Source organism: Agaricus bisporus, assembly GCF_000300575.1.
Source record: "Agaricus bisporus var. bisporus H97 unplaced genomic scaffold AGABI2scaffold_11, whole genome shotgun sequence".
NCBI lineage: Eukaryota > Fungi > Basidiomycota > Agaricomycetes > Agaricales > Agaricaceae > Agaricus > Agaricus bisporus.
Window position 1 is genome coordinate 2,063 of NW_006267346.1, and position 20,388 is coordinate 22,450.

The 20,388-nt window shown below is 47.5% G+C and overlaps 5 protein-coding genes across 5 annotated transcripts; 1 reads left to right on the top strand and 4 right to left on the bottom strand.

The window, feature by feature from the left end:
• Positions 1-1,770: 1,770 nt before the first annotated feature.
• On the top strand, positions 1,771-2,190 carry AGABI2DRAFT_121461 (hypothetical protein; the record flags this gene model as incomplete). The annotated part of the gene is made up of 1 exon (XM_006455494.1): positions 1,771-2,190. One exon carries the CDS (start codon positions 1,771-1,773, stop codon positions 2,188-2,190), a length of 420 nt encoding a protein of 139 aa, XP_006455557.1.
• A 1,182-nt stretch (positions 2,191-3,372) lies between these two features.
• On the bottom strand, positions 3,373-4,782 carry AGABI2DRAFT_121462 (hypothetical protein; the record flags this gene model as incomplete). Its single annotated transcript, XM_006455495.1, has 5 exons — positions 3,373-4,266; positions 4,318-4,504; positions 4,558-4,596; positions 4,647-4,706; positions 4,754-4,782. 5 exons carry the CDS (start codon positions 4,780-4,782, stop codon positions 3,373-3,375), a joined length of 1,209 nt encoding a protein of 402 aa, XP_006455558.1.
• Positions 4,783-6,679: 1,897 nt separating this feature from the next.
• On the bottom strand, positions 6,680-8,969 carry AGABI2DRAFT_153436 (hypothetical protein; the record flags this gene model as incomplete). The annotated part of the gene is made up of 6 exons (XM_006455496.1): positions 6,680-6,715; positions 6,772-6,992; positions 7,058-7,772; positions 7,825-8,095; positions 8,151-8,470; positions 8,910-8,969. 6 exons carry the CDS (start codon positions 8,967-8,969, stop codon positions 6,680-6,682), a joined length of 1,623 nt encoding a protein of 540 aa, XP_006455559.1.
• A 7-nt stretch (positions 8,970-8,976) lies between these two features.
• On the bottom strand, positions 8,977-17,311 carry AGABI2DRAFT_187813 (hypothetical protein). Its single transcript, XM_006455497.1, has 36 exons — positions 17,231-17,311; positions 15,406-16,087; positions 15,272-15,352; positions 15,129-15,220; positions 15,025-15,075; positions 14,909-14,971; positions 14,751-14,850; positions 14,510-14,690; positions 14,340-14,455; positions 14,212-14,291; positions 14,008-14,161; positions 13,861-13,951; positions 13,679-13,800; positions 13,597-13,622; positions 13,501-13,546; positions 13,029-13,442; positions 12,708-12,970; positions 12,552-12,654; positions 12,429-12,497; positions 12,036-12,379; positions 11,903-11,984; positions 11,549-11,847; positions 11,415-11,499; positions 11,276-11,367; positions 10,982-11,216; positions 10,760-10,925; positions 10,677-10,703; positions 10,604-10,622; positions 10,528-10,551; positions 10,236-10,476; positions 10,105-10,185; positions 10,038-10,052; positions 9,942-9,990; positions 9,479-9,895; positions 9,361-9,422; positions 8,977-9,301 (listed from the first exon to the last, which is right to left on the bottom strand). The coding sequence occupies exons 1-36, from the start codon at positions 17,287-17,289 to the stop codon at positions 9,167-9,169; spliced, it is 5,166 nt and encodes a 1,721-aa protein (XP_006455560.1). The 5' UTR covers positions 17,290-17,311; the 3' UTR covers positions 8,977-9,166.
• A 790-nt stretch (positions 17,312-18,101) lies between these two features.
• AGABI2DRAFT_187815 (NAD-malate dehydrogenase) lies at positions 18,102-19,771 on the bottom strand (the record flags this gene model as incomplete). The annotated part of the gene is made up of 10 exons (XM_006455498.1): positions 18,102-18,270; positions 18,319-18,420; positions 18,479-18,793; positions 18,843-18,966; positions 19,021-19,169; positions 19,219-19,234; positions 19,291-19,298; positions 19,360-19,527; positions 19,580-19,633; positions 19,685-19,771. The coding sequence occupies 10 exons, from the start codon at positions 19,769-19,771 to the stop codon at positions 18,238-18,240; spliced, it is 1,056 nt and encodes a 351-aa protein (XP_006455561.1). The 3' UTR covers positions 18,102-18,237.
• Positions 19,772-20,388: the final 617 nt, after the last annotated feature.

Here is a 20,388-nt window from a genome sequence, read left to right on the forward strand (position 1 = left end):
GCCGCCACGGGCTGACGTGCTTGTGCTAAAAAGCGAATATAACATATCCTGGGACTTCTTTAACGTTCGAAAACTAGAAGAACAGATGAAGAACGGGTGGTTGGAGGCGCTTCGCGTCTCGACCTTCGGCCGAGCCGATACGATCAAAGATCTACATCCGGCCGTGTCGAAAACCAAGTTTAGGAACGTCGTACTATCTAACCTCCGCCAGAACGGTGGTGCTCTGCCTCCGGGCTCGGAGTATCATCCTAGTATGGTAGGGGAAGGTGCGTATGGCCAATTCTATAGACTTGACAAACTCGGACTTCTCGATCGCCGATTCCTAGTGTCTAAAAAGAGGACTACGGAAATCATAGATCTTGCTGCCGCATGGCGCAAATCTGTCTTGATGCGTCACGACCGCCAAGTAGTGAAGGTCCTTCATCGTAAAGATGATGCCGACCGGGATCCATCCCATCAAACTACCTTGGACATGTGGCTAAACATTTGAATACATTCCTGTAATAGAGATCTAGGCCGTGTCTTTCCGCGGTTCTGGTTTGCCGGCTATTAGATTTCTTTAACGGGCTGATTGATAGGCTCTGCCGTCCTTTAGCGTTATTCTGTCCTACCTGGGTGAAGCCGGGTAAACCCTGGGTAAATCTACCCGGTGACGTGGGGACTTATGTCCTGTAATTCGTTATCGGTGCTAGTTCCGGGTGCTGGACAGTAACTCTTGTTTGGATGGATTTTCGTCTTTAGTGATGAACGCAACCAATCATACGCCTCTTATGCAACCGCGTGCAGCTGGGGACGGGGATTCTTCTTATGTTTTAGTTACTCTGTAATTAAGTCGTCTAGTTTATTACCTTGCGAGTGCTCTAATCCGTTTAGACGGACATTGCAATACTTTTTTCGCGGTAAGCCTTAATATATCCGACACTGGATTAACAACATACTAACCACGTGTGTACCCCTAACCCCTAACCGCTAACGGACCTAACCGTGTTTCTCACGCTCTGGGTTCTCAGGTTGGGAAGGGGTGTTTTTCCCACAGGTCACGTGTCGGCGCCAACTCGCTATATTAAGGTGCGCGCTTATCTATGTCATATGATAAGATAACTATCTTTAGAATTCACGCGTTCTGTCTTCCCTGGGAAGACAGCGCACCTCGTGCCGGAGCCAGGTGAGTTCTATCTATTCCGGTCCTTCATCCACTCTTTATATTGGTAGTTATTTATGTATTGTACCTCGTTCTTTGGAAGCGAGGCGAGTAGTCTGATCGACTTATCAGATGCTCGATGTCCGAGGTCTTGGCCCTTATGACGTATGGCACCTGACGAGTCTTTAAAGACGAAAGGGCAGGCTCGGAGGTCCCCCCTCCCAGCCCTTGTGCCCCGTCGTCGAAACTACTCGCTTCGCTCGTAGTTTCTCCTCCGCCCCTAACCCCCTAACCCTCGATGTCCGAGGTCTTGGCCCTTATGACGTATGGCACCTGACGAGTCTTTAAAGACGAAAGGGCAGGCTCGGAGGTCCCCCCTCCCAGCCCTTGTGCCCCGTCGTCGAAACTACTCGCTTCGCTCGTAGTTTCTCCTCCGCCCCTAACCCCCTAACCCGGCAGACGTGCTCGTACTTAAAAGCGAATATAACATCTCCTGGGATTGGTTTAATGTTCAACAACTATCAGAAACGGTGAAGACGGGTTGGCTAAGCGCGCTACGCACGCTGGCCTACGGTGCGAAGGTGACGGATCTTGATCTGCATCCTGATGTACTTGCGATGCGCCCGAAGATGTCTCTACTCCTGGCGTTGAGTAGTCTGGATTATTCCCCGGCCTTTTTGGCTGAGGTACATTCGGATTATCTTGACAAAGGGTTGTCAGGGCATTTTCTGCGGCTCGACAAACTCGGCCTTCTAGATCGCCGCTTTATTGTGTCTAAAAAACGCACGAAGCAATTGATCGACCTTACCGCCATGTGGCGTCGGACCGTTCTGGAGCGCCGTGATCACCAAGCAACAGAAGTGCCTGCTCCGACACTTAGTCGTGGTACGGCGGCGCCTTCAACGCAGACGGAGCTTCGTACTTCGATTGTCGCGAAGGTTGCTGCTGCGCCGCAACCAGTTAGGAGACGGCCGCCTGTACGTACAGGTCCGCTTGACGCGTGGTTAATTCATCGGGATGCGCCTCCGGGTGAGGACAACGACGTTTGAGAGAGTATCGGTGGACATGTAGGGTGTTTACGTCCGTGTAACATTGCATCCGAGTCCCCGTTAGTATTTCCTGTAGGACCAGACGTTTTGGGCGTGCTCTGGCACACTGCCCCGGATGTCTTGCGGTGGACCGGCTTCGGCCACACTGCCGCGGTCCTGGGTGGACCGGCTTCGGCCACACTGCCGCGGTCCTGGGTGGACCGTCGGAGCCGGAGGGAGGGCTCGGAGGTCTTGCAGGAACTGTTCGGCGCTCTAGGTCTTTGTATTTAGAGTGCTCCGTTGTCGGCGTCTTTATTCGTCGGCCCGGCCGCACGGGGTGAACAGGAGCTCTTTTGACGTTTGCGTTCTTATCTGGTACGTGTTTTTGACTTATTTTCTACGCTAATTTAATCATATAGTTGACTGTGACGGTTAAGCTGGATGATGCACTATCCCCGGCTTATGACCTCGCGGAATGACTTGCGGTAAGCATGTACCTTACCTTCGAGAGCAGAGTCAGCATCCTAACCACGGATGTTTCCCTAACCCCGAACCGTAACCCAACCTAACCCGTTGGATCGAGGAGGGCGTCTCTGCACAGGTTCTCTCGTCGGATGCCGTCTTTGGTACGTGTGCGCACACTCTCTAACATACGGGTGTCTAGTCACTTGATCTACAGTACTCGCCGTGGGCGCCTCTTTTGCGAGGCGCCCGTTGGGCGCTTGTTTGACCGGGTCGGCCTTTGGGTGCTACCGGTTCGATAAGCGCTCTGGCGAGCGCTTTTGCGACGTGGTTTGTTTGTACACCGGTAGGTCTTGTTTCCTTTACCTTTCATTGCTTATGTAAGGATTCCGCGGAATGCACTGCCGCTGCGGCTGTGCTCTACCTGTAGCAGCCTTTGGCTGCTACGATTGGTCGGTCACCGTGCGAAGCGACGACGTCATTGCCTGATGAGTCTTTTGAAGACGAAACGGGCTGGGGTGTGGATTCTTCCATACCCCCGTTGCAGCCCCGTCGTCTCAAAACGCACCTTCGGCGCGTTTTGCTCCTGTTCCTAACCCCTAGAGTGGAGTGGAGTGGGAAGTCGAGTACAGTATTGGGAAAACGCGGGTAAGCCAGGAAAGGCAAGCTCCACAGAGTGGGAATCCGAGTATGAGATTAGGAAGGTGCGGATCAAGGGTCCACGTCCCTATCCAGGCATAGTTACCGCGAAAGGCAGCCGCCATCAAGGCACGAGCATGGGGCATGCTCGCTGGGTAAGGTTATTAGGGCTTCATTGGAGAAACCTTGGACACGCTCGATCCATCGTTCCTTTCGTAAAAACTGATGCAGTACCCGGAACTCGTCAGAGTATGAGCGCTGAGTTGAAGACGAAAGCTGATCATTTTGCTGGGTCTGATAGATTGCCCAGTGATCCATTCGAATAGGCAGAGTGGCAGTCGAGGGACGGACAGCGAACCAAGGGCTCGCTCGATTGTTGATGAATCGCTGAGCACGCGTGAGTATCCAGTCGTCACTTTGAGAGCTGCAGCCGTGTTGCCGATATGTTTTCTTCGAGGTGAAACAGTGCCTGCAGGAACGGCACATGAGATAGTCGGACACAGGGTCGTTGAGGCCGTAGATTTCGTCGACCGGCTCCGTTGGATGAGGGGGAGAGCTCGTGAGGTTGGGATATGATACAAGAGCCTCTGTATCGAATTTCGTTTGTAGATCAAGAGGTGGCGATTGATTTTTGTGATGATTGACAAAATGAGGTCGAACCTTTGCAGGGTCAACGATGCCTTGGCATTCCAGGCATATTAGAATGCGGAACTCGGTGTTGACAACGAGCCCATAGCGCGAGAGAAGTGGCGTCTGCAAGGTGTTGATTGGAGGGGGTCGAGTTCTACTCCCACCAAACACTGTCAAGGATGGTTGGGGACGCGAAGGTTCACTTGAAGAACGGATACTAAGAGTTTCCGTCGTCGAAGGTGGTCGATGGGAGGTTGGATGTGGGGGGTCTTTTGTGCGTGAAGATTCCTGCGAGGGGATTTTCGGGCGTGGAAATTGTTGTAAAGGAGGCCTCGGCTCGGAACGTGGATGAGATTTCGCATGGTCCTAGACACGCTGCATGAGTATTTCCTCACTATTCCATTCATAGCGCCTCACTTTGAGTTTTTTTGTTGAAAAAAAGGACTCGGTACACTTGGGGCAGGCAAACTTGTTCGTTGTCGAGTTTCTAGTCACGAATATCTTGATTTTCCCATCGTCGAACAATACATGGACGTTTGGAGCAGTACACGTCTTGTGGGCAGATACCTCGTTTGCTTGAAGCGACTCTGAGCACACTGTATATCTACAAAATGATTAAGCTTGAATTGATATAGCTAGAGTCGTGAAGACCCTCACATTCGTCCATCAGGATGTTTTTCTTTTGCTTTTTTATTCCTGTCTTGCGTTCAATAAAAGGCCATGTATCAGATTGAGGGTTTACGCACGGTGGGCGACTGGGCGATGGTGCATTCCCAATCGACCTTCCAGATAACGCACGTTTAGATCTATTAAATGTGTTAAAATTGTTCGTGCAGGGGATATATGAACGTACAAGGGTTTCGGCGCCAGATTTTCTGGCATTGGAGTAGGTAACCGAGTGGAACTGGGAGAGAGAAAAAAGGACGCGTAATTGTCCTTGCTTCTTGAACCTGCTTCGTCGTTACCTACGTCTTCCCAACTGATGGGTTTGATGGGCTTCGACCGAGTCTTCTAAATCCATAGTCGTCGACTCTGGCCTGCGTCTCTCAATATCAGAGTGAATGAGTGATGGATGGGATAACAGCGAGTGAGGGGAAATATTCAAGTGTGAATTAGACGGATAGTTGCTCTGCAGGCATAACCCAGAAAGTCTTTCAGTTGTTGAACCACGAGATTCCGTTGGTACAAGTCAAAACTGTGGGTGCATTTAGAATATGTCTGATATATTACATGCCTGAAGTTTCGAGAGATTTGAATCAGCCGTTGGAACAGAATGTCGAAAGATATGAGACTTACCACTACATAAAAGTAATTTGATTGTTACGAGCCCATTTCAAGCGCAATCGACTTGATTTTCGGGCATCCTCCTCTTTACTAAGTGCTCTATAGCCCTGTAAAATTTGGGACTCAACGGAGCATGCGTTGGCGAGTTATTCAGAGACGTACCTCGAGCAGTTGTGGAGGGGATGATCTTGTTTCCGAATTGGGTAGTCGCACAGCCACCCGAGAGTAGTGGAGGCGAGTCTCCTGCTTATGCTCCTTGAATTCCAGATTTTTTTGGAGGGGAAGGGAGGACTGACCTACTAACAAGGCCAGTTACTCGGTGTAGAGTGGGAGGGAAGGAACAAGGTGTGGGAGAATGACTATGAAGTAGGCCTGCCACATAGCCGAGTCAGCGTGTTGATGCGGAAATTGCCGGCGTGAGAATATTTGAAGATGCCATTGATGGCCGGTCCAAAACGGGACGATGGATCAGCCATTGATGGCCGGTCCGGGAATCGCCGTGGGTGGCTACGCTGATGAGGGTCCACCAAAGGTTCCACCGAAATGTCACCATGTCACACAAAGTCACTGCGTTGTGACTACAGTTCCACCAGTATTATATAATCGCCTGGTGGAACTTTATTACATAATCATGGCTCGGTGGCTCACTGATGGCTCACTGGTGGAAATATTATATAATCCATGGATGGAATTTCATTACATAATCAAGATTGGTGGCTCGGTGGTGGCTCACCTCGGTGGATCTGGTGCTAAATATAGACCCAAACTCAGCTCCCGGCGAGTTTTTTGCCTTTTCCGAGGCCATTTTTGGTTATTACACCACGTGATTACCACCAAAAAATAGAGAAAAAAAGGGGGGATTTTTCGGTGCCATAAAAAAAATGCTTACGTAATCCACCGGGTGGACTGCCGGTGGACTGCCGGTGGATGGCCGATGGAACTCTGGTGGAACTCTGGTGGAACTAATATTATTTAATTGCAATAATATATTCATACCTCCCCCAATTCTGGGCGGTTTCCCATGATAGAGGGCTCAAAAAATCAGGCATAATTAGGGTTCTTTTCCTAGATACTTTAGGAATGGTAAAATACAGTTGGGCACCCTCCCCCGGGCTATCGCCCAAAAAACGGCACTAGGGGTCTAGTGCAACCCCCAATACTGGTAGGAGTTCTTGAGAAATATCCTTACGAGGGTTCTATGATGTGGATGGTGTTCAAGTTGTGCAGGGCACAGCCACGACGAGCATTGCGGGGTCATCAAATTTCAAGCTTCAAGCTTCAAGTATGCTTATACATGACACTTGAGCAGGACTTTACATTTAATGAGGCTCTGACAGTGTAGTCATACGCGCTCTTGGTACTTCAACAACAATATTGACCTTACTATTAATATCTGATTGACCTTAGTCTCTCACATAGCTTGTAGGTAGCTAACCCGGTCGAACAGTACTTAAATTAGTGTTCACTGAGATATGCTTCAGTACGCCAATGAAATTTATTCCTCGTAGTAAACGATTTCACACCCACTGACCTGAATTCGATCCATGAATCTGCATTGGCAAAATTACAAAGAACACGAACACTTACATGTGTACCAAGAACTCTTTGTTCATCCATCAGGACCCCCCAATATGTAAAAATAGGGGCTGTCTCGCTTTTTTTGAAAGGTAGTCGCCCATATACATCGTTCGAGAAGCATAGTCCATAGTCATCCAACTTCTGGTCCTGATTTGTTATCATTTCTTCGTCACTCTCATCAACCCAATCTTCATCTTCATCTCCGTCTTCAATTTCAACGGCTTCGTTCCCTGAAATCATTAACATCTCCGAACAATCACCAGAATTCTGAACATACCCTGAATTAAATCACGACTTTCGATCCCGTCATCTATCCTTTGACCTTGCGGCTCGTCAACTCCTGAACTCGATTTTGAGTGCTCCTGAATGGCCAACACTCTAGCTACCTCTGTCTGATTGAAATCAAGCATTGTAATTGACTCCGAAGAAGAATTGATACCAAAGTGAACCGTCTCGGGAAACAAAACACATTTTTGTCCAGAGGTTTTCGTTATCCACTGACTCGAATAACCGTCAGCTGGAATCCACCTGCAGATATCTTTTCCCCAATCATCGTATGGAACAGGTCTTGGGTCATCGTGGTACGAAATGTAATTCTCGAATCGATTGAGGCATTCGGCAAGGGAGCTGCGATGAACGAAGAGAAAGAACCGACGGGCCAGTTGTATGGGGTGAGGAATATTATGAATTATACGGAATTCACGTGAACGGATACTGATGTTGAAAATAGCTATAGCGCGGTAGGGGTCAGGATGAAACGGCTTCGGAGAATGACGAAAGCTGCTGGTGGGGTTTGGCTCAGCCCGGCATTCAATAGTATTGATGCCAACGTTATCCTCTGGACATAGCTCTGGGAGCGCTAATTTGAAAAATGGTCGGGTGGGCGCATCAGACTGTTCTTTCGGGACGCGCCAGTATTCGAACGTCGCGTTGTTGAGGTTGGGAGTCATGAAAACATCTTGTGTGACGAAAACTAGACCCGAATAAGTGTGATAGGGTGCCCTGAAGCTCTAAAGGAGAGGTAAGACAGGTACTACGGCGCGAATGAATACATTAAATTACCATTTTAAGAACACCACTTTTCCAGTCATAGATAATCATGCGATCGTCGGGTTTATGGTGATTATCGCTGTACGCCAGAATAAGAACCAGGTTGTTCCCAACGATCTCTATTCCAAGCGCTGGGCGATCCCACTCCAACTCCACCTGCATTACTGAAATGGCTGGCCGCTGAGCTTCTGGGTGAGGTAGCGCCGTCGAAACTTGGTATAAATGTAGGCAAATGTCGAAAAGATTTCGTCGTGATGTTGTTTGCCCACGGTCCGGAGGTTGTCTTGAGAATTTAAGCAATGAAAAGAATCTGAAGAATACTAGCATAGACTACGCACATGGTGATAACAGCAAGAAGGTCATTCTCGTACACACTCAATGCCATATCAATAATCGTATGCTCCATACGAACTTCTTTCCCCATCCACTCGATTTCTTCATCGTTTGAGAGGTCAACTTTGTCGGGAAGGTACATATAATGAAGAGACGTTCGCGTAGCATCTCCGAGGAGGTAGATACCTCCAGTTAGATCGTAGATACCCGATGTTTGGAAAGGAATTTTGATTCTTTTCCTTAGTCGAGCATCGATGCCCTTGGAGCAGTTTCGTTTTTCGAGTAAAGACAATCGCTCGTGGATAGACAATGAGCAGTGAGGATTCTCCACCAGTTCCAGTAAAAGCAGCTGGACGAGGTACCGAATTTCAACCGAGTCTGATATGAGGCTGCGAAAGTAGTGATTGACTTCCTTGCATACGATGATTGATTTGAGAGGAAGTAAAAGGATCACTTGGGTCAGTATCTCTGGCGGGAGATGCAGCAGCATGAAGTCGGTGGTCAAAGCGGAGGACAACGCATCTGGCAATCACTATGACGCTTATTGAATTTGATTATCTAAGCAGAAAAAACTAGAATAACAAGTTAATCGACGATAGCACTACCAGATCTCTATGTCCAAAGCATTATAACAACACAAAAAACGGTCTATCTCAAGACAGAGTTAACTGCCCAGTTGCAGATGCACAACTTGAACCAGGAACGCCGAACTCCCCAGCTCCATCACTCTCCAATAGTTGTTGTATCTTCAATATGCAATCTACCAGCCCCGCATGCACCTCCTGCGCGTTCTCCAGTAACGGCTTGATATTATCCGGCGTCATCGTCAGCCTCAACTCCGTATGGTGTATGCTCGGCCAAAAATTCTCGAACTGGTCCTTCGCAACTGCCTCTCCTCCTCCTCCGGTCTTGTTCCTTCGTGCCACTTTGCTAAGTTGGTGGTAACCCACACGCAGCGTATATATCTAATATTCTTATGCAACAGTTGTACACAAATTCAGATGTGGCACTCTTTGATATCTCATAACTTGTCGCTTCCGGCTGTGGTTTTGGCTATTGTCTCCAGCTCGGCAAACGAACCACTCTTCAAGCACATATTTCTAAAAATCCCATCTTCTTTTTGTATAAGATTCCATGGCGTATCAAATTCTGAAATCTGAGAATAAAACAGAATCAATGAAGTCCAAACCCCCTCAAAGCAAAAAGAACACGAACCTGGCCGTTATCCAGAACTATGAGCCTATCGTAGTCAATGACCGTCCTCAGACGATGAGCCACTAATCGCAAGCTCAAGATAATTGACTTCATGTGAGAGATTCAAGAATAAGCGTACCGGTAAGCAAAAGGCTCTCCGTGAACTCCTCTCTTATCGTCTGTTGAATCTTGGCATCGGCCGCAAAGTCAATGCTACTTGTAGCTTCGTCTAGGACGATAATTGCGCTCCTCCGCAACAACGCTCGAGCCATGGCAATAAGTTGGCGCTGCCCTTGAGAGAAGTTCATACCGCCTGCGGAAACTTGAGTATCAAGAGTGATCTTGGTCTTCGCCTTATCAACTTCAGTGGGTGTGCTTGTAAAAGTGAGAATGGAGCTTCCATTGTCAGATTCCATGATAGAAGTTGGAGCGCCGTGTATAGAAGGCGAACGGGGTGTGGCCGCGCCGGAATCGTTCAGTGGCGTTGAGCCTCCTGCGCGGCCAATCATTTGAACACGATGTAAGACATCGAGACAATCAGCGTCGGTGTGTTCATCTTAAACAGGTGAGAACCACGGATCAACAGACGCATAAGCACTTACTGAAGGGGTCCAGGTTGTCCCGCAAAGTGCCGGAAAAGAGGGTCGCATCCTGTAAAACACGTCAATCGAGGAGAAGAAGCCAAAGTGATAGCTTACTTGAGGGATGAATGTCTGTTGTTTTACGTTAGCGAGGCACCTCTAATTCGTGTGGAAAGTAACTCACAAGCCTTGAGCGTAAATCTTGGATACCGATCGTCGAGATATCAATCCCGTCGATGATGATTTTGCCAGCCGCAGGATCAACCTACGTCTCATTTCAAACAGAATGAGACTCAAGTTTGGGGGACCACTCACGAAACGCAAGATACTCATTGCGAGAGTCGATTTTCCACTGCCAGTACGACCCAATATGCCGACACGTTCACCAGCTTTCAAAGTGAAAGACACATCACGTAGGACCGGAGGCAATTCGGGGGCATATCTGATAGTCAAGTTCTTGACATCGATGAGTGATTGGTTACTGGCACTGGAAGGCCAATAAGCAGGTGCGCGGTTAGATTCAATAATGGCTGGGGGCTCTTGAGGAAGATCCAAGCTATCGTTTGTGTTATTAGAAAGCAGATTCGTATTATGACTGAAATCTTACTATTCAACAACCCGTTCAACGGAGCTTGGTTAGAGTCAGATACTGAACAACTTGAACGGGGCTCATAAACACGCACTTGAGGTCCAATTCAAGACCTATTTCAACTAGATATCAGACTCAAACTTATCGAAGAGGTACAATAGGCATACCTGTCCAGAAGCGACATGCCCAGTACACTAATATTGCAGTCAGCCTTTTTAATCCAACCAAAGGGATGTATTGAAGAATTCACCAGATTGCGTAAACGCCATTGCACTGGTGATGGTTATACCAGCCAAACCAGCATCGTCGGTCAACAACGTAATGGAGAACAGCGTGGTGACGAAAACGGCCAGTGCACTGAGAAAATCAAAGTGGAGGAGTAACCAACGATTGGTCATCCAGAAAGAATACCACATCTATTCACCATTTTGTCAAACCGAAATCATCGTGCTGAACATCAAGGACACCATACCTTAGTAGTAACATCAACCTTCTTGTGCAAATTATTCAAGAATCTGTTCTCTGCAGAAAACGCTCGGACAGTAACAATGCCCTCTAATAATTCACCAAAGTCAGAGAAAATTGGAGATCGAGAGTTAGATTCCATTCTTCGCAGGTCGCGGCCCGTGTTTAGATATCCGATAGCAAGCTCGTAATATCCCAGGCCGATGAAAAAGGCTGGAACGAGGAAGCTTGGGAAGATAAAGCTAAGAAAGTTAAGCTCATGTCAACTCGACGTTCCAAAAAGAGCGGAGGCACTACTGACGCAATGGTAAGGACTGAAACGAAGAATCCAGCGAGAGATGAGTTAACCGCTTGCAAAGAACCGGCCAAAGACGTGTCAATTGTTTCGATATCCTATCCACTTTAGTCTTCAGATTGTCTAAATTTTGAATGATAATCACCTTTCCGAAGCGATTTAGCATTCGGCCTTGGGGGGTAGTATCATGAAACCGGAAAGTAGCTCTCACGACTGTGACAAGCAGTTTCCTGCAGCTCTACATAAGGGCCACCATTCCCATGTTGAAAGGAAACTTACTTGAACAAAATTCTCGAAGCCCTCAGCGCTCCTGTGTACTGCGCCGCGACCGAAAGCACGTTTGTCAAAGCGCTCCCAATGCCGATAGCGGCATATATCCCAACGTAGAAATACGGATGTGTTATAGCGTCTGGCCAATTTATATCTTGAATTTTGAAAGGGGTAGGTGTGGTCCGATAGGCATGTTGGTAATGAGACACAGAAAAACCATTGATAGGTATTTCGTGGTCAAACGTCGCGAAAGAACTATAGGGACTCTGTGAGATAAGTTCGGTATCGCCGTATGCTCGACCCCAAATCTACAGTCATCTTTCAATATAATTTGCGAAGAGGATAAGTGGCGAGAACGCGCACCCTAACCCAAAGTTTCTCTCCTACGCCTAGTAATTGCGCGACCACGATCAGCACAACGAGGATAACCCACGTCCAGTACGACCTAAGGGAATGATGAATACCGAGGGTAGTGTGAGATTATAAGAGTCCTCACGAAGCCTTCAGATAACCCTTGTATATCTTCCATTTGACACCACCGGTTTCTCTGTGCTCATCCTTGATCAACTTCCTTGGTTTCTTGGCATCTGCAATCGCATCTTTCTGATATTTTCCACCTCCACCGCTCACAGCGGCTTCCTCGGGATCAATAGTTTCCTCCTTGGCAACAGCGGCTTCCTCCATTTGTGCTTCCACCTCGGCATCTTGACTGATATGTTCTAAAATACCTTGAGCACGAAGTTCCTTAATCGTTCCATGCGTATCGATACGGCCATCAAGCATACGAATGAGATAGTGAGCGCCTGGAAGGACAAGTTCGACATGGTGTGTGACTAAAATCTGAATATGATAATCAGTAGGGATCAAACGGGAAGAGATCAAAACGCACGACTGTGCGGTTTGCAAGCAGAGGCCCACGAAGGAGGTGCTCGTACAAGAATCTTGAAGTATGACTATCCTATAAACAATAGTCTAAATGGTGCCGAATTTGGGAAACAAATACCGTACATACCACAGCACTGAGTGGATCATCCAACAAGACATATTTCGTCCGGGCGTAAACAGCTCTCGCTAGTGCGACTCTCGCCTTTTGACCCCCGGATAAGCTCACACCTCTACCAAAAGTCCGTTAACATCATAAGCGAGCATAAGCGAGCATTATAGCTACCTAGCACCGATTTCGGTTTGATCACCATCCTCTAACACGCTCAAATCAGGATTCAAAGCACAAGCCTCTACGACCGCCTTATACCTCTCTTCATCGAAGGGGTACCCAAACAAAATGTTATCCCGAATAGATTGGTGTCTCAACCAAGGAGATTGAGCAGCATATGAGATGGAATGCATGAAACCATTGGAATCTACGTTGGAAGGTTCCTTTTCCATGACGAGTCGGCCAGATATAGTTGTCATCTCGCCTAAGAGAGCCATCTAAAAAATATATCATATTCAAGAATTATAGCGAATTAGGTTGAAAAGGAGCACGCACAAGTAGAGCCGTCTTGCCAGAAGCCGTAGGACCTGTAACGACAGTCAACTGCCCTTCCGGAAAGCGAAGATTCAGATCCTTCAATTCGAAACAACGCTCTTCTTCTGACGCAGTGAAATCCGCTTCAACGGACGACGCACGATCGCCAACGGTTGACGATGCATCATCTCCGACTGTATCAGAATTTGTTAGAGGATCCCGTGCTTTTCCTTTCCCATTCTCTTTCCCATTATCATCCTTATCTGAATCTACAGGAACTTCATTCCATCTGAATGTAGCGTTATCGAATCCGAGTCCTTCGTCCGAGTTTGTGGTTGCCGAGGGTGGCGAAGCATCTTTCTTCAAGGAAGATACTTGTCCGGAGACTTCTTCCTCGTCTAGATAGACCGAAATTCGTTTGATAGCGACGCCGGTCTAAGGATCAAGCATGAATTCCGACGCTTGAGTGTCTAAAATTGAACCAAATACTTACCTGGAGTATTTGAATGATCCACTGTGGAAGAATGTTGAGAGGCAACCTACAGCATGCATCAAAGCCCGAACACTCTGACAAGCCACTCAAACATACCGGAGCATATTGAAGAGTGTGATAGCCTATATCGCAACTCATGAGCAAATGTGCCACATTATTGACACCGTATCTTACGTACCGTAAACGCGGTACTGATGGTCAACTGATTACCTTGCATAACGTAGACGAGGAATGATGTAATTGACACCAGAATGGGTGCACACGACCATAGTAGATAAAACATGACTGAATTAGTTCGGGCTATTCGAAAGACGTCATTAGTGTAGATGCATGATTACGGGCAACAAACTACGGACAGACCTTTGGTCATCCATTTGAGTTCCTTACTTCGAGCGTCGAGAGCACGTTCGATCCAGCGATCCTCCCAAGCGAAAAATTTGATGAATTTGACCTGTAAGGGTTTCGTCGATTACTTGGCCGGATGCGGGCAAATCAAAATAGACTTACTGCACCAATTAGTTCGTTCAAAACACCCATACGCTTATCTCGTGCCGCCAGAACTCCCTTTTGAATCCTCACACTACGCCTTCCCAAGAATGTATTAAGGGGCCAACCAATGAACAACACAAAGAACCCAGCAAAAGCGCTCCAACCGAGAAGTCTACCCGCTAGATATCAGACACAGAACGTCGAAAAAGAGGTAAATCTTACTGGTAAAGGAAGACACTGGCAATTACGATCTCGAAAGGGTTCATGTAGATGAAATATAATCCACTGGTCATTTGGGAAATCTGTGGTACGATCAGATGATTGCATGGTTTTCAGAAATTATTGCTTACCCTGTTGGCGTCTCCGGCCATGAGGTTGACAATCTTTCCGGTATCAGCTCCAGCTCTTGGATCATCCATCGTCGCAGACTTTTCTTTATCCGCTGTCGCTTCAGCCTTGCTTTTTTCTGCACACGCAAAATAAACTTTATGCGGCACGAAAACAAAGAGTTAGAACTCACTTTTTGATGATTTGTTCTCCGCTGCTTTCGCTTCTTCCTCTTGCCGGACCTTATTCTTGTCGATAATACCCGAATAATCTTTCCTCTTCAAAGCTTTATCATAGATCGCTGCCATAAGTTCGGATCGAATTCGAGTTGCTGCACGACGACCAAACCACAAATGTTGAAGGTCAGCCTGAGCCTTCAATGCATACGTCAGCAAGGAATAAATCAGATATACACATGGCTGAGGAAAATTCACCTTGGCTACAGTACAAATAAAAGCGAGGATAGCGTATTTGTAGGCCCTGCTTCTATTCGCACGAGATATGTCTTTATTGTCGATTTCGCTGAGAATGCGGCTAAAAATGACATAGTTTCAGATGAGCGCCGCAAAGTTTGCACAATAGTAAAATTTACTTCAGGAAGAATGGACTAGCGTAATTGAAGAAAACACTGACAACGGCCAAAAGAAAGTCGAGGCTGAGAGATGATAAGCAGGAGATAACGTGCCACAATGAAGTGAGGATACATACATGAGGTCAAGAGAGTTTGCGGCCCAGAGCCTTCTTAGCAGCGTTGGTCGTCTATCGTCTAGCGTTAGATGTTATACTGAAGGTTCCACAAGGTTGATACCGACTGCATTTGACTAAATTTAAGGAACACGGGCCGAGATTGTAGGCTTGGGCTGAGATTCCAGACGTCTTTTTCGTCAAGCGTTGCATTTCTCCCCTAAAAGTGTAAACGTTAAGAGCGACACTTCCCGATCAAGCATTCTTTTACCTTTCGCACAAGAGGGTATATCCAACTGAAAGTGACCCATTCCATCAAAGTTGCATAATCTTCCCTCGTCTCCGTACGTCCCTATTAATGAAAAATGAAAAACAAATCCCAATCATAAGAGCAAGTATACTCACTATATCTTCCTTTTTAATGCCATCGCTCGGTATCGCGAGCGGCATACCGAAAATTACACCCAACACAGCCATAATCGCAAGCAAACTGATTCCAAATCCAGTTAACACGAGTCCACTTGGCAACGGAATGTCATAGACGTTATGATCGTAGATATAGCCCGCGAACTCCATAATTGTCCCGAAAAAGAGGGAAATATAGATGACGAGAACGTCGAAGGGAGGCGTAGGAGTTGGGCGAGCGACAGGACGAATGACTGTGTACAACCACGCGATGGAGGAAGTTAAGGCTCTAATTCCCCCCCATAGATTTCGTGAATTTTCGTAGAGGAGATAACAGCCATATCCCAGGTGCCATAGCGTTTCTACCACCCCAACAAATGCGATAACGGTTGTACGCCAGAGCGGAAGTGAATGCGAAACTTGAACGGAACCGCCGCGTTCTTCTTCTTCTATCGGATTTTTGTCTCCACCAGAACTCTGTGCATTGAGCGCCTCAGCTTCTCTCAAGGTCAAGAATGGCCAGAAGTGCCGTGTGACTGGTTCTAAGAGGCGACGAAAGAAAGCAGGAACAGGGATTGAGAAGATACATAGAGCAAAAACGAAGGCGGCCGGAAGAAAAGCACTCCAGGAGGCTCTGACACAAGGGTCGTCGAATTCAAAGGGACTTTGGCCTGCGCAGAGGCTTCCGGTGATCATCCTCAAGGGAGGAGGATGCAACGGTCAACGAGTTCCTCGAGCGCTCGAGTTGTCAAAGGGCCGGGAATGCACAGCCACTCGGCAACTCGGCGCGGGCCAACATGCCCTGGCACTGAAGATAGTGGACATTGGCCGCCCACTGGCCGACCAGTCTTCTCCATATTGACCCAAAGATTTGAGAGACCGCATCTCTGCTGTTCGACCCATCTGGCTTCAGCTTGATTACTGGCAGATATTCTCTGATATCCGGCCCGCCTATTGCCGTTCGCCCGCTCGTGCATGGGAAGAGATATCGACATTTGGCCACAGGCCCATAAATATGGCCGCTTCAGTAATCAGTATCAACGCAGGCTCGTAACTATATTAGAACGTTGGATTAGCAAGAAACTGGCTGCAGGTCTTTGAATTTGACACCAAACCTTCAAATCACCCGGTAGCAGCGAACAGCATGGAGGAGAAAGACAGACTGATTATCATAACGGCGATGCAGTTGTTTGAATGCTACGCGGACTTTTGGGTGTCAACCAAATAATCTACTACCTCCGATTGGCAGTTTCTTCAGCCTCAAATTATTGTTATAGTAGTTTGTCCTAACCGCAAACATTCTTGCTAGCACTCGCCCTTCCTGTAGTGCTACGTTGTCCCAAAATCCGTACAAAACCCTGCCCCCCAAATTGACAAAAATCATCGCATAACGGTGTCAACCACTATAACCCTCGTCAACTTCGAGTTCCTCACCCGTGCTATTCACGTGCTTGTTCGTCTAGAAGAAATCCTCCCTTCATCCTCCTCAAGTTCAAAAAATCATCGCTCATCCAAAATCTCGTCACACTCAGATAAACACTCTGCCTATCATCTTCTCCAAGCGGAACAGTAGGATCCAACCTGAAGTCATGCCACGCATTAAAGACCATCGCCCCCATCGCGCATCCAGCAACACATCCAAACGCAGGATTCAACCAACAAACGAGTCCTGCAAAGGAAACGAAGATGATTATATGTTCAAAAGCGTGATCAACCCAGTGTGCGAATCGATAAATTCCAGACAGAGGGTCGAGGAAACCGGATCGGAAGGTAATGATGTCCAATCCGTTCGGGAAAAGGATGATGCTTCCTCCTACTGCGATACACCATGGAAGAAACAGAAGCATGCGTAAAATGCTTGTGCCAACCATATTCATGGTCCATTGTCTGTCGAGTAATGTTCGAAGAAGGCCTTGAGACAATTCGGTGTAGTCCTCGACCCAGAAATCGACGTCATCCCTATATTTGGAAACCTGCACACAACGGATCAGACACGCTATATCTTTCGATGAAGATGAAGTAACAATGACCTCCGAGTCATCTTTATGCATCTCAATAGATATATGTCTATTCGGCAGGGTATACATCCCCTACACACAGACGTCAGTATATGTAAGGCGCATATAATCGCAGCTTTACCTTCGTCTTCTCATGCGTGACTTGAGGATCTTCAAATTCTGGCGATTGAGCAACACTAGACTCTGAAGTAGAAGGTATCATCTTCGACAGAACGACTGCCTGCGCCTAGGTAGCCTATAAGTACCGGCCTACAATCACGCCGCTCACTTACCGAGACCACATTGCTTGTAGTGTTATAATTCACCCCGTCCCCCTTTCCAATTTCAGAAGAACCGCTTCTAATCACATCACGGTCGATGACCTCGACAGCCTGCTTCAAACCTAATAGTCCGAGTAAAGGCACGTCTCTCTCGTCTTGGGGCGTCACCAACCCCGATTCGACGGTGTTTGACGTATTGTCTGTCTCTCCTGACCCGCTCCGTTGAATAAGACGTTCGTCAAATGTAGCGCTAGGTCCTGGTAACATATACATTTCAGCGACGTCACAAAAAAGGCGGGTGGAACTGATGAAGTGGTTGAAGCGAAAGACAACTCGACACTCTCGCGTGTTATGTTTCAGTCCAAGAACAAGATAGCCTCCATTGAACCAATCACAACTAAAAATAATTTAATTCTTTCGAGAACTTGGGGGGTTCATTGGACGCAGAAACGTCGATATTCTAACAGATTTTACACAACATTCATACGTACACGCTACTTCGCCTGCCAGCAAAAATCAGCGGAATCAACACCGGACAAATAATATAGGTTGAATTAAAGCCTTGCCTCGACTACAAAGGTAACACCCTGGAGGAGCCTTAGCGATAAATACCACACTCAAGCAACAGAACTCACGGAGGATATGTTCTTCTCCAACTCTGGGATAGCAGCCTTGACGAGATTACGCTCAGCGTCGGTGATTTTGCCAAGAGGGTTGATCTTTGCGATACCCCCCGGCTATATGCAATGGAAGGTATTTAGTTCGACGTTCATAACGTTATAGATATGAGCGTACACCGAGCTCAATGTTAGAAGAGAAGTATGCCACTTCTTTTCCAAGTTCCTTGGTAAGGAGCGCCGCGCCTTCGCGATCAGCTTCTGAGCTGACATAGCTGGGAGCAATTAGCCCCTTTTCACCCTTGAATGCTTTAATAACTTTATTGGCGAATTCTGCGCCAGCGTAAGCCATAGACAAGGTGGCTGAGCCTGCACCTCCCTTGGCCTGAACGACTTCGTCACCGCCAAACTGGATGCGCTTGACAAGCGCCTCATACTCAGTGGTAGAGAGGTTGGGTAAGGGGTGGGATGATTGAGAAAGGAGGGGCACGATCTAAGCAACTTGAGATAAGCAACAAGATGGTGTGGAACTTGAAACTGACGGTGACACCACTGTGACCGCCAACAACAGGAACGACGACTTCCGTCGCTAAAGACAGATTACCGTGCTTCTCAGCGACAAAGGTTGATGAACGGACAACGTCGAGGGTTGTAACACCGAACAGACTTCAGATATGCGTCAAGCCCGCTGAGATAAAAGAAACGCTTTAAAGAACTCACCGTTTCGGGTCGTAAACACCATGCTTCTTGAGAACTTCGGCAACGATAGGAACTGTTGAGTTTACAGGGTTTGAAATAACGAGAACGAAAGCCTTGGGAGAATACGTAGCGATCCCCGTCGCGAGATCACGTACAATTCCAGCGTTAATCTAAGGTGAAGCTCGGATGGAAATCTTTGAAACTTAAGACACGACGTACTTTGAAAAGGTCATCTCTACATTCATCAATCATATCAGCGTCTTTCATTTCGATTAAATTCAAAAAAATCACCTTGTCATCTATCCGGGTCGACCACATGTTAGCGGATGCTCTAACAGGAGGGTCACGACTATCACTTACTCCAGGCTTACGAGGAACGCCAGCGGGAATTACCACAACATCAGCGCCCTTGAGCGTTTTGGAGAGGCCGTCGTTATCAGGCAAATTACCCTCCACCTTGGCGGGTGTGGAAATATGCGCGAGATCGGCAGCAACACCTGGGGTGTTGACTATATCGTAGAGGCCGAGCTGCATAATTGTAAAATTTCAGGAAAGAGCGTCGTACATCGGGCCAGCATACCTCAGTAACCAGGGGATTACATTTCAAAAGCAGGGAGAGGTTGACCGATGCCACCTACGATGTTGCGCGTTAAAATCTTGAATCAAGACACCGATGACTACCCACCAGCAGCACCAAGAACGACAGCCTTGACCATTGTGTAGATTGACGATAAGAGTGTATATCGGACTGTCGGCTGTCCAGCCCCGCCATATCTATGCGTGATAGTATCACGTGTTTGGTCACGGCCCGTTTCCGGTTTCTCCCGCCGGCCGCCCTGCTTCCTTTGTACGGCTGATCATTAACTCAACTCCAACTCCAGCTTGTCATCGTGTTTTCTTTTCGCTTATTATGATCTTCTCTTGTGTTTCCTTCCTGCGAAGGAGGGAAGAACTTGTTTTATGGTTCGCGTGGTACGGTCTGATCCTGGGTGCACGGCACATCAAGGCCCCTGAAAAAATCGTGAAATCAACTGCAGAATCCAATGAAAAGCCCACGATTTTTTCTCCCGTGAAAACCCCGGAAACCGAAGATCGCTTTCGCATTCACATCAGGAGATTGTCATTTCCGAGATTTTTCAGCTATTTCTGCTGATGCCTTCCGATTTCCTCTGTCTGGTTGTTACCTCCGCTGTGTCGGATGACAAGGCTTCGATTCCGACACCACGTTTATAGCTCTACATGGTCCATTCTTCCTTTCGAACGGCCGGAAAAGTTTTTACCCGCGGGATGATCATATATCGTATTTCGTTCTCGCTTCTCCGCTTCGTCCACCTTACTCTCATCGTGAACGCATTATTACCGTTACAGAAGGTCTTCATCGACTCCTTC

Bases quoted from the DNA above. Each gene is read 5' to 3' on its own strand.
- AGABI2DRAFT_187813 (XM_006455497.1), bottom strand. From the start codon at position 17,289: ATGGACCATGAATATGGTTGGCACAAGCATTTTACGCATGCTTCTGTT. The intron at 12,655-12,707 runs GTAGCTATAATG...GACTTTTGGTAG, and splicing joins CAAACCGAAATCGGTGCTAG to AGGTGTGAGCTTATCCGGGG. The intron at 10,186-10,235 runs GTGAGTGGTCCC...AATGAGACGTAG, and splicing joins CAATGAGTATCTTGCGTTTC to GTTGATCCTGCGGCTGGCAA.